Source organism: Porites lutea, chromosome 2 (genome assembly GCF_958299795.1).
Source record: "Porites lutea chromosome 2, jaPorLute2.1, whole genome shotgun sequence".
Lineage (NCBI taxonomy): Eukaryota > Metazoa > Cnidaria > Anthozoa > Scleractinia > Poritidae > Porites > Porites lutea.
In genome coordinates this window covers 1,152,501-1,169,430 of record NC_133202.1, presented here as the reverse complement: position 1 = coordinate 1,169,430, position 16,930 = coordinate 1,152,501, and the positions used below count along the sequence as shown (strand labels likewise).

The 16,930-nt window shown below is 39.0% G+C and overlaps 1 protein-coding gene across 2 annotated transcripts; it reads right to left on the bottom strand.

Annotated features, from left to right (window-relative positions):
* Nucleotides 1-287: 287 nt before the first annotated feature.
* Nucleotides 288-15,548, bottom strand: LOC140926468 (glutathione synthetase-like). Of its 2 annotated transcripts, none has more exons than XM_073376201.1 (14): nucleotides 15,308-15,548; nucleotides 8,288-8,573; nucleotides 7,794-7,869; nucleotides 7,450-7,646; nucleotides 7,070-7,106; nucleotides 6,364-6,437; nucleotides 6,003-6,083; nucleotides 5,723-5,806; nucleotides 5,182-5,251; nucleotides 4,308-4,429; nucleotides 4,019-4,088; nucleotides 3,514-3,595; nucleotides 3,034-3,220; nucleotides 288-799 (listed from the first exon to the last, which is right to left on the bottom strand). In XM_073376201.1, exons 2-14 carry the CDS (start codon nucleotides 8,548-8,550, stop codon nucleotides 676-678), a joined length of 1,467 nt encoding a protein of 488 aa, XP_073232302.1. In that variant the 5' UTR covers nucleotides 8,551-8,573; nucleotides 15,308-15,548; the 3' UTR covers nucleotides 288-675. The 2 variants fall into 2 exon arrangements, with proteins under 2 accessions (XP_073232302.1, XP_073232303.1); XM_073376202.1 differs by lacking the exon at nucleotides 15,308-15,548 and adding an exon at nucleotides 14,493-14,582.
* Between the last annotated feature and the right edge of the window lie 1,382 nt (nucleotides 15,549-16,930).

Genomic DNA, 16,930 nt, shown 5'->3' with positions numbered 1-16,930 from the left:
CTCCTACCCTGGGAACGAGGTTGCGACTTTGAAGAGAAAATAGAGGGTCTGTGAACAGGCTAATCCAGTCCCCTGAGACTCTTCTCCCCAATCTACCCTTTGTGGCCAACAGCCCTGGCTTTCAGGCCATGGTGATGTTACCCAACAAGTAAAATCATGAGTTGTTCTTTTCCCGATCCTAACGGATAGCACAGTATACTAGACTGTTTTTTGCCTTAGCTTGAAACTGTGAATCAGGACGAGGTTAGTAATAGTTACTAATATCCTGAAAACTCGCGCCTTACGACATCTTAATTTATTGATATAATGAGAAACATTTAACATTGATCGTGGTGCAATAATCTTGTAACTTTAGTTCTTTGTTAGCTGTAACTTCTTGTATTTCGCGCCATATATGTATTAAGAGTAATCTGTTCTAACTACCCGCCTCGATTAGCTATGAGGGAGCGGCGACGGCTACGAAAACGTCACTTATTCCATCTCGTTTAATTCGTCAAATGTTGCAATTTCTCGTGGAGTTGAATTCCAAACGACTGTATCAAAAGTTCATGCAGGAAAAGAAAAAGAAACTTGTTGTCTTGTGTTCCCATCCTTGAGAGGAAAAAAAAAAACAGTTCTTTCGTGGACAAATATGGCCACGCCTTTAAACGTACCGAAATATGCACAATGACCACGTTACATCAGAAAAAGGCTGTCGAAAGCGGCTCTTCCAGCAAACACGCCTCCATCCTCTTGATCCATGGTCTTCGTCCTCACTAAGTAGCCAGCTTCTTTGTTGAGAAGTATTTCATCACCACGACTGAAAATAAAGCAATTTTTGAGAACCTAAGTTTTCCCACTGGATATTTTAAGATTTTAATGAAATAGAGAGATAAAGGTTATAAAGATGTACAATTTCGAGGTGAAAGGCGAAATTTACCGAAAATCTTCTTGTACATAAAGTCTTTCTATCCACTGGAGACGAAATGACAGCTTCAGGGACGTGAGTTACTTCAGCGGTAAAAACATTGTTTTGTTGGTCGGTCGTTACCAACAGCAGTCAACTACCGTTAGAGTTGATTTACGGTTGATGTCATTTATTGCATCCGCAATACCAGCAACTTTTTTTCTAATATATTACTCAATTCAAGTAAATGCCTGGGCAGCGTCCATTTCAGGCACCGTCCATACGTATCCGGATATTTTTTAATCCGCAACTTTTTCTTTCCGGATTCGGCTTCAGTCCACATGTCTTCGGTGTATCCGGCATACGAATCCCCAAATTTTTTAATCCACTCTCCAGAGTGAAAATTTTTGAATAGGCTATGAATCCGGTTTTTTATCCAATGACGTCACAAGATCGAGCCCAGGCCCCAGTTGTTCAAAAGCTGGGGCGCTTTCCATTTAACAAAAATTCCGGTTTGAAATTTGGGAAACTTCACGTGCTCAATGGAACGGTACATTCCGGTTTCACAGACCCCACCCAAGCCACCGCGCGTTTTGTTATTATGGCTTCTCAGCACACTCATAATTACGCTCTAAAAGAGAAAAGTAAATTCTGTTTATATCCAAAAGAACGCTCGACTGTCGAAAAGGGGCGGTGGAAAACTAAAGGTGGAGGAATCCTATTTCGTGTCAAAAGCCTATGAAAGCAGGTGAAGGTAAAAAATTCTTGTGAATTGAAGTGATACGTTTCTCAGAATATTCGAACGCAATTCCTGGAACTGTACGGTAAATAAATTCGGTTTTTTTAGCCAATTTGTATTCAGCCAGGCTTTGTTGTATTCATTTCAGCTTAATTGATAAATTGCTTTAGTTAAATATCGTCGACAGGTTTCAGACAACGCTGATTCTCACCGACTTTTATACAATTGTAGCTTGATTTCACACACTTTTTTTCACCTACGTGTCGTGTTGCGTCAGTTGTTTGACACTGTTAATGGCAAATATCAAAGATCGAAAAAAATTGCAACTGATTCAAACTATTTGAGATGTCATGCTTTACTCACAGCACTCCACTTTCCATTGGAAACTACGTGGTCTTGTAAGCAGGATAGAAAAGAGCGGTACTGGGGACAACAATTTTGGCAAATGGAAAGGGACATTTCGGTCCGACCGACCGAAATGACCAGACCGGTCACAGTGGACCACCTTCAAGGCTGGTCCCGAATATTCCGGTCGGACCAAACCGAAATGGTCCGTTCCATTTGATGTACCAACCGAAATTACCGGAATTTTGGGTTGAATGGAAAGCGCCCCTATCCACCGGATAAATCACCATCCAGTGGATAAGTATTAGGGAAACCAATTGCACTTTCCAGTGGATAGAGATTTATCCGATGGATAGCGCTATCCGCATTTTGAACAACTAGGGCCAGTTCTTAATCGTGAATATTTTAGACGGTGCCGAGTTCATCGCTTCTTTACTTCTTGGACTTCAGTTTCAAGTCTTATAAATAACGCGTGTGTAGTTAAACCTAGAATAATCGTGTCTCGTGACGTTAGTTGGGACAGCTGTGATATTTTCTGCCCCCATCAATGTTGGTTTCTGTGAGTTGGCATCACAGGAGTAAAAAATTCAACACTGGGAGGGAAAGCTATGATTATTATATAGGAATTATACTTCAATTATACCAAACGACGGCTCGACATTTTGAAGCTTCTTTCCGTTCCATGTCGGACGGACGAATTGGACGCCGTAAACAAGTTAAACGAGCGAAATAGTGCTTGGTGGGACAATTTTGTCAGTGAAACAGTTGGAAACAGTTATTGAAGAGGATTAGCAATAAAATTTTTGCGTGAGGCGAAGATCGCTTTATACAAATAAGTTGACGAACTGACAGTTAATCCGGATACATGTGGACGGGCAAATTGGATTTGAAGATTCTACGGATACGTGTGGACGTGGAAAGTTTTGAACCCGCAAAGAAAAATTTGCGGATTCAAAAATATCCGGATACGTGTGGACGGGGCGTCAGTCTTCCGTTAGACGCCGATGGACACTTCGGATTGACGGGTTCAGGCATTGTGTCTACTCTGAAACTAGAGACATACCTGATAATAATACCCACAATTCCAAGTTCAGGAATGACATCAATGCATTCAGAAACAGGTGTATCTTGACGAACTAGAATATTCTTGTTTGATTTGGGCTGAATTCGGTCCATCAATATGAACTGCGACCTGCTTTCTGGTGTTTTAAGTAATATGCGACGGATTTCCTCTCCGTAAATATTGTTTCCTTTATAACATAATTGAAAGGATAAAAAACTGTTGTGATAAGAACGTACATAAAAATAGAATGCATTAACATGGCAAAAAAAATTACGATAATAGAACGGTATTCCTTTCTAGACGGTGGTAGGTAAAAAAGAATTGTTTCCAAGTTTGCTATTACAAAAGAACCTGTAGATTTAAAACGTATACGATTTGGTCGTGGTATGTAAGAAACTCCAAGAGCTTGACTGAGATTTTTTTTTTTGCAAAAGGACCATTTCAGAGCAAGCACACCTACAAGCCTGGCACATTACTCACCTCCGCCTTCCCTTTGTGGCTTTAGCACGTATTTCTTCACTGCCTGTAAGCAGTATTTCATATTGCGGTCTCCTTCTGTCCCCTGTAATAGACAGAATTAAGATAATAATTTAACAAAATTAAGGAAAAGCCAATACCGACAAGAAGAGGGAAAATTTGATCGCGTGGATCAGCATTTTTCTATTGAAGGTGTGTGTGTGTTTTTTTTTTAATCTCTATTTTAAAATTGGTTATGGTTGGTAGGTCGATGACTGGTTGATTCGTTTAATCAACCTCGTTCTCCTGGGAACGAGGTTGTCATTTGAGGCGTACGATGAGTGATTGTTGATTCGATGATTGATTCATTGACAGATTGATTAAATGATTTTAATACATAAATGGTTGGTCGGAACAGTTGTGACCAGGTCTATTAATTGCCTATGGTTGGCAGGTCGATTGATTGATTGACTGATTGATTGATTGATTGATTAATTGATTGATTGAAGTTCATTGGAACAGTAGTTACCAAGTCAAGTGTGTAGAGTCCAGTGAAAGTTCTTCTGACCCTTTGTACTGAATCCTTGTCAGGTAAAAACCTAGAGAATGTAATGAAAGACACTTAATATGTTAAACAGAGATACAAAAGAAACCGTTATATAAAGGAAAAAACTACTTCCGTCACAACTTGCGCAAAGTTGTGAATGTTATATCCTTAACGGATAAAATTTGTTAAGTTCCATTTTCAGGGCGGCATGGCGTTCAACTTTAATTCCTTCAATACTAAACTAAGCGCTGAATATTCGAGTACTTGATACCTTTCCAAAACGCCAGGCTCAGCTAAAACTTGTTGCATCTTTTTGGTTCCGATCAATTGATGTCCAACTGAGGGGCATTTCACGCAACGGGCTAACTCCATTGTTAAACGAGCTTCCCACTCCTGGTTAAGAAAAAAAGGAAAGCACACCTCTGCTTATTGAGGCACGTAAAAAATATTATTTTGTATCACAATGTCTCAACAATTTCTTCGCCGATTGTAAACAGCAAAATGTTGATAAAGTCAAGTGACTCTGAACTATCTTGGTTGGCTATAGCTTTATGTTTGGCCTTTATGACATGCCATAAACCTCTTTATCAAAACGTGGACTTATCAATAACACGGGGATAAACACGTGCCATGATTTACTTTGAATGAGAGGCTTAAGATAATTCGGAAGTGGCCTATGATATTTTCGATTCGAGTGCTTGGTATTGGTTCGCAAGGCTTCTGCACCCACTTTGATTGGTTAGAATAACAAGTTGACTGAGGTCTAGCTTTACCGCCTCAACTAAACTGAAAACTCTCTCACTTCTAGTTGATACGAGGTGAAAAAGAATGGTCCCAAAAAGCACAAAGGTTAACAAAAACAGAGGAAACGTTAATAAAAACTCGAAGCTGATGGTAGTCATGAACTGGACGATGTGGACGACGAAGACGATAGTCTCCCTCGCAGCCGTTTTTTGGATGTTTTGAAGGAGCGTTGCGTGACATCCAAAAAACGGCTGCGAGGGAGACTACGAAGACGATGGCTATGATTGATGTTGGTGATCTTGACGACGATGATGATTACGATGATGATGATGATGATGATGATGATGATGTCTTTAAATGCCTTTAAATATTGGAGCTTTGGTACTTTATTGTCTCTATACCTTTTCAGTGGGATAGTGTTTCGGAGAATAGCCTGCCCGGTAGTACACCACGGCAACTTCCAGACCATCCCTGTTGAGAAAGAACACTTTTTCTTCAAAAGAGCTCACCATATGCTATTAGACTGTTTCGACAATTTGAGAGTTGTGAACGATATGAAAGCTGAACAAAACGTTTGAGTTAAGTGTGTTTTGTCCTTTTCATTAGTAGTGAATGAAACACATCATGCATTAGCCTGCGATGCGTGAAGGATGGTTATGCGCGGGGTATGTACTTTCTTGGCTGCGGAGATCGCGAGCGGCGATTTCACTAAGACTTGCTTCAAATCCTCTCTCCGCCAAAGGACAAAAGCACTCTGCCTGCTAACCCCGCCAGCTACACAGACTAATGCAAGTTCAACTTGTTTACTTCTTGACACCAACGCATTTCCATGTGTAAACTCACTGCTATTTCATGTTCTTTATGAAGAGCAAACTATGATATGATATCCATAGAAAAAAAAGGAGGGTTGTCAGCAACATAAAATAATAAAAACATTCTTACACAAACAAACACTGATCGCTCTTCGTTTTACCGTTGCGAAAAACATCTGCAAGGCTCCTCCTGATCACACATACAGCAGAGTTTCTGTTAAATATAAAACGAAGTCAGGTGTTGAAGTGGTCTAACGCAATATATGACGCCGTCGGTCCCTTGTGAAGGCCGTTGAATAAAAAAGTCGAATGTTTCAGGCAAAATTTCTGTATCTCCTGGCTCGAAATCCCTGACACAATGTCGACAGAAGAACAAAAAGTACTTACAGCTTTTTACAAAAATTGCTTACCTTTCTTTTATGTGATATTCCAGCAACCTTTGATCATATACATTTACCTCTTCACGTTCCACAACGAACATAATCACAGCACTTAAACGCAACAAAATAAATAAATAAATAAATAAATACGATTGTTTAAGTTATATAAAAGGCATATTCTGTAGTAACTCCCAACATGTCTTTCATACGCTAGATTCCAGGCTTTTCTTAGCCGGTTTCCTGTAGTTGAGGCCCTATAAGACCAACGTTCAGTTTTATATTGTTCTGTAATCGTATGCCGTGTTCAATAGTAGGACATCCCACAATCTGGACTACATTGGCTATTGAGTGCTGACGATATCGTTTGATTTTACGTTTCTTCAGTTTATACCTGGCTGATCCATATAGTTCCCAGGCCTTAATGAGCCCAGCTGCGGCTTCATCCAGTGCAGGATTAGCAGGGACCTTGGAGAATAGACATCTTCAATTATTAACACGAATTCTCTCTCGCACAACTGGCACACCGAAACCTTTTATAAAAAAAATCGGTTTAGAGACTATGTTAGCCTAAGTAATGGTTAAGTGTGTACATTTTCTACCTTATTTTTTATTGCCCCCTTTTTCAACAAAGAAACCTAACCATAATGTTCTCTTAGACGCCTAAAGAAATTAAACGCACGTGATACACTCTCAGACGTTTTAATTTCGCGTCTCGATATTTAAGCCTTCTCCTGATCCCGCATTTCCGCCTCTTTATCAGGAGAATCCCACATCCAGAACTTCTTTCATCACTATCCCGAATACCATCATTTTCTTTCCCAACCCGCGTCCGTGCCAAATTTGAACAAATCCTCGTTTCCCTGGGTGCAGTCAACCCCGTATCCCACACTGTATTTTGGTCAAATCCCGAACCCTCTGATCGAGACTGATACCCTTTCAGATCCTTTTCTACACTGAGGAGATGCCCAAAAGTCTCACTCGGCGTCCAGACGTTTAAAATGAGTCTTAGACTCAGCCAGTGATTACTGACTGGTTATTACATATTTCACAATATTGTCGGTAGTGTTATTGATGTATATAAAGTTGAATATATATACCTTGCAGCCATGTTGACCGATTAACTGTAATAGATATCTGGAACAAACAATGAAAAGATAATGCTGGTCAAACATTTTAAGCCAACCTTTCCTCCACCTTACGCATAACGGCTCTTTTTCTGACACAAATGGTGGCAAGTTTCAGTGACCTACGATATTTAATCGCTTTTTCATATAAAAATGTAATGTTGTTACTGTACATGGTTTCAACTCAAAAGTACATTTTCAAACTATTATTGGCACTTTCTTGAGTTCTCCATTGGTAGGCAAGCGCGACTCAATCATAACTTTCCGGAAAGTTACCATAATACAGGAGAGAATTAGACTATTCTCTCTTGCATAACGCTATCTTTTTTTTCTACAAAGTTGCAAAAAATTACCTGTGCATGTTGGGAACCAAACATGAAAATGTAATTCCACCCAGAGCAATGGTGTTTATTTCAACTTGTTTTATTGAATCAGCGATATCTCCATTTCCTGCCTTATGATCATAATTGTTACATTCATCTGGTTGGGTCCCAGCTGTTGTATCGATCAAATAGTCCGATCTGAAGATTCCTAAAGAGATTTGTTCAGGCTAAAAATAGAAAAGTTGTCGGAGATTAATTGTACTCCACCGCAATTTAATTAATTAGATTCCATCGCATTTCATTCATAAGATAAAAGGCTACATCATGGTTATCAGGGTTATTATGGTTGATTTGTCGCGTGCAGTACGACGTACCTTAGAAATTCCTTGTTTCCAAACTGTGTCATAAATATCGAAGAGTTTGGACGTGAAGGGATCAGCAGCGACTGTGCTAAATCAGAACAGAAAAACACTCTGAGCTAATTAAAATGAAACGTATGTTTAAGTTGAATTATCTGCAAAATATATTAGTTGCACTTATTGTTTTGCTAAGATCAATTCTAACCGCGTTCCCAGGTTCTCTCTCCTACCTATCGACGGGTAGAAGAAAACCCTGGGAACAAGGTATGCTGGATCAATTCAATAAAACTTCAGCTATCTGATTGTAGCTATAGATATTTGTTCCAGCCGTACATTGTTGTTTATGTTTGGTTGTTCTTGTGTTCAGGAAGACTATGCGTTTAAAAAAAAACAGTAGAATATGAGTCAGCTATGAAGGAAAGATGACAAACTATAAAAGATATATTAATTACAAAAATAAGTGACAGATTTAGTAAAGCGATATTGTATTCATTCGACCGAAACAATACCTCAGTAAAGCCTTCTTGGTAAAGTGGTAGTCTTGGCTAACTTTATGTACAAGCAGGTTAAAATCCACTTGAACTTCTCTGGCAGCTGTGAAGAGTTTTTCTGGGAATGGTGACGGCAACAGAGTAAACGGTATGTGCTGGAAATTTTCATTCTTGTCTTTATAAATCATTCCATGGGAAAGACAGTAGTCTTTTCCCTCTGATTCAAGAAACCTGACTTCCTCTTTGGAAATGTCATGTTCCCTGATATGAGCAAGGGACATTGTAGGTCGGTTGAAATAAATACCTGAAAGAAGGCAAGACCGGGCGAAGAATTAAGTTTCAAGTTTTAAGTTTAGTGTGTGTAATCAAATTATGGCGTACATTTGCGGACAAAAATAATTGAAAATAAAGGACAATTTGAAGTTCAAAAATTAGACTATCCATGTCGAAATCTCGTCATATGAATTTGAAATCACAATGAACGCAGTCGAAATAGCATCATTTGAACTTGAAGTTACTTTTGAACAAGTTGAAACTATAAAGGGAAAACTCGACATCGCGGATGTTGAAGTTCAAATCACAATTCCAACTAAAATGCAAATTACATGATTTGAACTTCAATTCACCTTCTCCACTCTAATAAGCCACTTAATCGTCAACAATGCACCATAATCTTCCACAAAATTCCAAATGAAACCTTTAATTTGAACTTAAAGTCACGTCACATATTCGAATTCGAAAAACCAAAATTTCAATTCGAAAGGAAGCGTAAGTAAAAATACACAGCAACCGGAAATGATAAGAGTTTCGCTACATTGTAGCTCATTGTACATACGGGATGTTTGCATAACTGCAGTTTGGCGCGAAAAGATTTCCCTTCACTCGAACTCTCTGGTCAATATGGCGGAGAATGTGAATGATAAGGGTGTCTCTAGGACAATCCAACAGATTCTGAGGGCTGTAGTGGCAAACTTAAACTTTATAAAAGGAGAAGCGTTAGGGTTTCTGAGAACAAATTACTCTCAATTTACTTTTGAGGGAAACATGAGCAATTTCAAAACACGCCTGCAGAATAGAGATTACCGAGCTAGAATTGTAGAAAAACACCTTTCAGAGATTAAATTCTCTGATAGAGAAATGTCGCTAGCGCAGAAAAACAAAACTGCACCTAAGAAAATACTGCCCTTTGTAACACAATACCATCTGGCGTTGCCTAACCTAAAGGACACACTCATGGGGAAATGGCACCTTATAGAAAATCAACCGCAACTGAGAGAAATCTTTAAGGAGCCCCCATCATCTAATATCGTAAGGGAAAATTCCTAAAGGACATCCTAGTTAAAGCTAAGCTATGAAGGCTTTATTAGAATTTATTCATCCGCGAACTGCAGGAGTCGTGTAGGCTTGTCAACACTGTTAGCAGAGTTGACAAAGTTCTCTGTTGCATGGTGAGCATCAAGTCGACGAAATAAAAATTCAGAATTATCGTATAATGCTGAGTTTAGATTAGTTTCTGATGCCTCAAAAAGTCTAACCAGTCCACAGTGCTCGACTTTCAGAAAAAAATCTTGGGGCCAACAGGCCCCCATGTTTTCATTTTTGGTCGCCAGAACAAGTATTCTAGTCGCCAAAAATTATATATTATAAGGTATTCAAGCTTAAGGGTCAGGAAATGGAATACACATTAAGAAAAACAAACTTAAGGAATCTTAAAAAAAACTTATTTGGGATATTAAAGAACAAAATCTGCAAAATTTGTTTTGCGTCCCATGTATTTGCACATTCAGAAATGAACATCGGTGAAACTTCATCTATTTCGCGGTTGCCTAACACGTGATCGAAAGTCTCCAGAAAGAGGAAACGTCGCTAATGTTTTCGGGCAATGAAGTTGATTTCGCGAGAAGTCTGTTAGACAAACAGCATGAGTTCAACGGTACTTCATTAGAAGTCAATAAAATACGGCAGAGCTTTTATTTGGGTCGCCACGCTCAACAGAAATTTGCATAAAGTTGTTTACAAGAATTGCGAAGTTCGAGTAAGCGCTGTTCGTTCTCGATTAGCTTCGATTAGCTTTAGCTTTTATCAGACTAATCTGCTACCGAGTCCGCAGTCGAGATACATGTTGGGCAAAAATAAATTGTTTTAAATATCGATGCGCTAAAAGTCATTCCCGGAGAAACACGGGACGATCTGTTGAGAATTGCGATCGATTTGCCCGAAAGTCGATAAGTCTTTCGTCGAATTCATTCATTTCACAATCCTCTTTCAAGTAAACGTAGATTAGAGTGTTGAAAGAAATCGTTAAAGCGTTTAGACAAATTGTTAAAATGTTTAGACAAACCGTTAGAGCGTTTGGGCAAAACGTTAGAGCGTTAGCAAAACCGTTAGCTATCCGTTAGTTTCGTAAAGGATAACAGATTATCATTAGTGTACGTTTACCCAAAGAAGAAAGTCACCTATCTTGGTGGCCAGGTTGGCGACCAGACGTGAAAATTTAGTCGCCACTGAGAAAAAGCTGGTCGCATTGGCGACGCTACAGGTCGCAACGTCGAGCCCTGAGTCCAACGAAAAACTCTTCTTTGTTCGGTAGCCATCAAGCAGCCATGACGATGATCACATCAAAGATGAGAAAAGCTCAGGTTCCAAGCCTCCCATCCGTAGACTCGTACCTAGTCGTCACTCGGTTGCTGTGTATTTTTACTTACACTTCCTTTCGAATTGAAATTTTGGTTTTTCGAATTCGAATATGTGACGCGACTTTAAGTTCAAATTAAAGGTTTCAATGGGAATTTTGTGGAAGATTATGGTTGCAGTGTGGACGATTAAGTGGCTTATTAGAGTGGAGAAGGTGAATTGAAGTTCAAATCATGTAATTTGCATTTTAGTTGGAATTGTGATTTGAACTTCAACATCCGCGATGTCGAGTTTCCCCTTTATAGTTTCAACTTGTTCCAAGTAACTTCAAGTTCGAATAATGCCATTTTGACTGCGTTCATTGCGATTTCAAATTCATATGACGAGATTTCGACATGGATAGTCTAATTTTTGAACTTCAAATTGTCTTTTATTTTCAATTATTTTTGTCCGCAAATGTACGCCATATTAAATGGTGACGAGTGAAATTAGGGAATAATTTCACGCGCGTTTTGTCCAAATCCTTATAATTTCCCGAGCCTTTAGGCGAGGGAAATTATTAGGATTTGGACAAAACGCAAGTGAAATTATTCCCTAATTTCACGAGTATACCATTTGATTACCTATTAATATCATGGGTGACGAATTACGTTAGCAATCTTGGATTTTTGACATGTTTTTCCTGGATCGTATCGATCAAGAACTCCTGCACTCTCTCGAACGTTTAGAGCTTAAATTTGGCTTAAGCCAGGGTTTTTCGACAAAATACCCGTTAGAATCCTTCTTGATGTGCTCTTTCGTGTGTTCAGGTTTTCTAAAGCGTCTTCTTGTGCCCTGACATCTTCATTCACGGCATTTTAAAACTTCGTCGCCATCTTGACGCTGAGACGTACGGAAGTGTTGCCATGGCAATTTTTTAATTTCACATGTGAAATTACAAATTACAAATTACAAATTAACGCTGAAATTTCGCGCCAAAATTAAGGAGTAATTCGTCACCTATGATATTATTGTATTAATTGCCATTATACAGAACGTGAAGTAATTTAACTGTTAAAAAGTTAATGGCGAGGTAGTCCAGCCAAGAGGAACCACTGGACTTATATTAAAAGGCTCCCTCAATTAATCATTTAAACGAAATACTAACGCAGAAGTTAGAAGGTTAAATGTTTCGTTCTAGTGGAACTGAACTGTACTTAACTTAACCAGCTAGTTTACAGGCACTCCACTCAAATTAAAGAACTAGAAACAGTACAAATAAAAATAATATTTATTATTATTATAATTCAAATATAACATAACAGTGTTAAAAACCCCAGCTTACAGGAGGCAACCAGGTGGCTGTTTTACAAGCTTGGCCTCTTTGAACTCGGGACAACCAAGAACAAATCTAGGGCAAGTGGCCTGCAGGCGCTTCTCGAAAGGCCCTATAACTATTTTAGGGCCCGAAGGCAAATTTTGAAATTAAAATCTATTGAATAGTAGCACAGTTCCCAGCTCACAAACCAGTCAATTTTGCTTCGTTCACTGCTAATTTCATTTTACCATTTTTAAAATTATGGAAGCTTTGATATTGAATGCAAATCCGGAAAACATAAAACAACTTTCCAGGACCGAAAAGTTACCGGGACTTTCACATTCTCCGCCATATTGACCAGAGAGTTCGAGTGAAGGGAAATCTTTTCGCGCCAAACTGCAGTTATGCAAACATCCCGTATGTACAATGAGCTACAATGTAGCGAAACTCTTATCATTTCCGGTTGCTGTGTATTTTTACTTACGCTTCCTTTCGAATTGAAATTTTGGTTTTTCGAATTCGAATATGTGACGCGACTTTAAGTTCAAATTAAAGGTTTCAATGGGAATTTTGTGGAAGATTATGGTTGCAGTGTGGACGATTAAGTGGCTTATTAGAGTGGAGAAGGTGAATTGAAGTTCAAATCATGTAATTTGCATTTTAGTTGGAATTGTGATTTGAACTTCAACATCCGCGATGTCGAGTTTCCCCTTTATAGTTTCAACTTGTTCCAAGTAACTTCAAGTTCGAATAATACCATTTTGACTGCGTTCATTGCGATTTCAAATTCATATGACGAGATTTCGACATGGATAGTCTAATTTTTGAACTTCAAATTGTCTTTTATTTTCAATTATTTTTGTCCGCAAATGTACGCCATATTAAATGGTGACGAGTGAAATTAGGGAATAATTTCACGCGCGTTTTGTCCAAATCCTTATAATTTCCCGAGCCTTTAGGCGAGGGAAATTATTAGGATTTGGACAAAACGCAAGTGAAATTATTCCCTAATTTCACGAGTATACCATTTGATTACCTATTAATATCATGGGTGACGAATTACGTTAGCAATCTTGGATTTTTGACATGTTTTTCCTGGATCGTATCGATCAAGAACTCCTGCACTCTCTCGAACGTTTAGAGCTTAAATTTGGCTTAAGCCAGGGTTTTTCGACAAAATACCCGTTAGAATCCTTCTTGATGTGCTCTTTCGTGTGTTCAGGTTTTCTAAAGCGTCTTCTTGTGCCCTGACATCTTCATTCACGGCATTTTAAAACTTCGTCGCCATCTTGACGCTGAGACGCACGGAAGTGTTGCCATGGCAATTTTTTAATTTCACATGTGAAATTACAAATTACAAATTACAAATTAACGCTGAAATTTCGCGCCAAAATTAAGGAGTAATTCGTCACCTATGATATTATTGTATTAATTGCCATTATACAGAACGTGAAGTAATTTAACTGTTAAAAAGTTAATGGCGAGGTAGTCCAGCCAAGAGGAACCACTGGACTTATATTAAAAGGCTCCCTCAATTAATCATTTAAACGAAATACTAACGCAGAAGTTAGAAGGTTAAATGTTTCGTTCTAGTGGAACTGAACTGTACTTAACTTAACCAGCTAGTTTACAGGCACTCCACTCAAATTAAAGAACTAGAAACAGTACAAATAAAAATAATATTTATTATTATTATAATTCAAATATAACATAACAGTGTTAAAAACCCCAGCTTACAGGAGGCAACCAGGTGGCTGTTTTACAAGCTTGGCCTCTTTGAACTCGGGACAACCAAGAACAAATCTAGGGCAAGTGGCCTGCAGGCGCTTCTCGAAAGGCCCTATAACTATTTTAGGGCCCGAAGGCAAATTTTGAAATTAAAATCTATTGAATAGTAGCACAGTTCCCAGCTCACAAACCAGTCAATTTTGCTTCGTTCACTGCTAGTTTCATTTTACCATTTTTAAAATTATGGAAGCTTTGATATTGAATGGAAATCCGGAAAACATAAAACAACTTTCCAAGACCGAAAAGTTACCGGGACTTTTGACAAAAGGGCCCTGCAGAGCGGGACTCGAGGGCCGGATTGCACTAGCTCGGCGCGCTGACCACTCGGCCACGCTGCCTTCTCTTGCCTGCGTGCAGACGTCTCCTATTTCCTTTGCTGCACGCGTGCAACAAAGGAAATAGGAGACGTCTGCACGCAGGCAATGCCTTCTCCTGTTTTTCGAAGAAAAGAACGCTATTATTATTATTGTAAACTGTCATGACTGGAACATCTTAGGTTCTTACCCTTTTGAACATTGACATGTAGTCAAAGCAATCACTTTTTGGGCCCACTTGCTTCAACATTATTCTATAGTTATTCTGCAGTGCTTTCACTGACAATTATATAGGTTTGGATCTGATCCCCGTTCATCCTAACAACTTGCTATGATTTACAACCTACAAAAGCTGTTCTTATCTAAGGCAACCTGTCCTTAGCTACTTGGCATTTCAATTGGGTACCTGTCTGCCAACCAGTTGAAACTGTCTGACGTATCGTCCAACCGCATATGCTTCGATACAGCCACGCTATTTTTTACGCAATAGGGTGTGGCCAATAGACGTTTAACAAAACGCATTATCAGTTTTGACAACCAGTGACGAAAATCATCCTTCACTATTTTACATACCGAGAAAAATGTTAGGATATCGATGATATTCTCTTGTCTTAAATGCCCGATAAAATAATGGACAACAATCTTGTAGATGACAGCGATCAGATGTAGCAATTAAATGTTCTTTCGGCAAAAACTCCAAGTTATCAAACCTACTTTAACCATGATTACTGCTAGAAATTACGAAGTTTACACCCTCCAGTTAGCTAAATCGCGGAACAACTAAAAGATCTTTTCCACCCTTGCACAAACAACCACCCAAATCAGTTAGAACCAACATGCAACAAGCAACAATAAGTAGAGGTTACAACCTAGTTTCAACGAAAAACAGTTAAATTTAACAATGCATTTCCTGCGACTGATGTAAAGATTTAACATTGCTATCACAAACTTTTTACGTTAATAGTTGGATGTTAGATGAAAATTCTCAGATCGATTGATCATTACCTTGCCACGGTCTTGGACGAGAATCGGTATTTACCTTTCCACGGCCGCTATTTTTCGCTGAAAAGAGCCCCGCTGTAATCTGCACATTTGCTACTAGACCGCAACAGGTTTACATGATTGCGAAGCTCGTTTCGCGTTAGTCCAAATATGAACACTTCAAGTGACAAAAACTTGCCAGATCTGCCTCTCAGCTTTGATAATGATCAGACAGTGGAAACCGAGATACTTTTTACTTCGTTGTCAAGGCGCTTGGAGCTGCGTGTACTCTCTCAAGGGTGAATTCGTTAAATACGCGACAATTTTTAATATTTATTAACGTGGTGGTTGATAAATTAATGCAAAAATGACAGAAATGCGAAATACAATTGGAGCGCTAAGAGTTGGCCTTTCAAACGACCTCTTGACATGAAAAGAAACTTGGCACCCGTTTAAATTGTCGGAGTCGACATGACAACAGTTCATTTTGCGTGGACTTACCCCAACCCACTGCTTCTGTTAAACGGCCGGGAAATATGGATCACAATTACCCTCAGCTAACAACTGTATATAGAGCGCTTTATTAGTACACTCATTCTCTATTGGTAGCGAGAATAAATTTGGGGAATATGGAGTATGAGATAACGGATAGCCAAGTTTCGAGAGAATTTTTTAGGACAGTGTAGTATTATAAAAAGATCATCCCACGTGTGTTATCTTTGCGTTATTGGCAAAGTCGGTAAAGTCAAGCTGGCTGGATGTTAGGTAGCTAGGCCAGTTATTTTTAGAAGCCGCTAAACTCCACAAAATTGCCAAAAAACAAGAGGGAGAAGAAAAGAAAAGGAAAAAAACATTTGTCTCGGCCGAACAAGTTTGATAATAAACGACATGTTCAGTAGCCTGTTCCAGGCGTCTCCACGAACTGAACGCCTAGAGCGGGCTACTTGTTCAGTGTCTGAAGACTGCCACCTCCTCAGGTGCTTCGTGTTTGGCACAGAGGCCAGCCCGAAACGCGAGTGACTGGTGACGAAGCGCAATGGACTGTGGTCGTCGCAGTTTTTAGCAATGTGTGAATCGTACGGAGAGCAAGGTGAGAAAGTCAACCATAAAAAAAGCGAATCTGGATGTTAGAAAGAGGCAAAGAATATTAATTTTTTTCCCAGTGAAAGAATATGCTTATTACGCTGCTACAGGAGAAAGGTATAAGTACTGCATAACTCACAGGCACCCTCCCCCTTTTAATTCAATGAAACCTGTCTGTACTCGAATTCTACAATTCTCATTAAAAATCTAGCTCTAACCAGTTAAGAGGCAGTCTCAGTAAAAACCGCCCACTCAATTTCGCGTGAAAAATAATTTTGCCTGAAACTCTGGTGGATGAAAGCCTTTATTGGGACTATAATTAAAATAGGTTTGCTTTGATTCAAAGTTATTTTCTGGCCGCGCTAAGAAGCACGAATTTTTTTTGCCCGCCATGGCCATATGGCGGGGCCCGAAAATTGAAAATTTGGCATTTTTTGGAGCGCTGTAAAATTTTTTATTCGCAACATCTCGAAATGAATTTGACACCTATTTACTGATAAATGTTTTCAGTTTTTCAAGATATTAAGTATTTCTCCGTAAACGTACCCAGAAAGATGAAATCAA

Coding starts and splice junctions, on each gene's coding strand:
- LOC140926468 (XM_073376201.1), bottom strand. CDS start 8,550: ATGTCCCTTGCTCATATCAGGGAACATGACATTTCCAAAGAGGAAGTC. Junction 7,870..8,287: donor ACCAAGAAGGCTTTACTGAG/GTATTGTTTCGG, acceptor GTTCTGATTTAG/CACAGTCGCTGCTGATCCCT. Junction 800..3,033: donor ATTGTGGGTATTATTATCAG/GTATGTCTCTAG, acceptor CTTTATTTTCAG/TCGTGGTGATGAAATACTTC.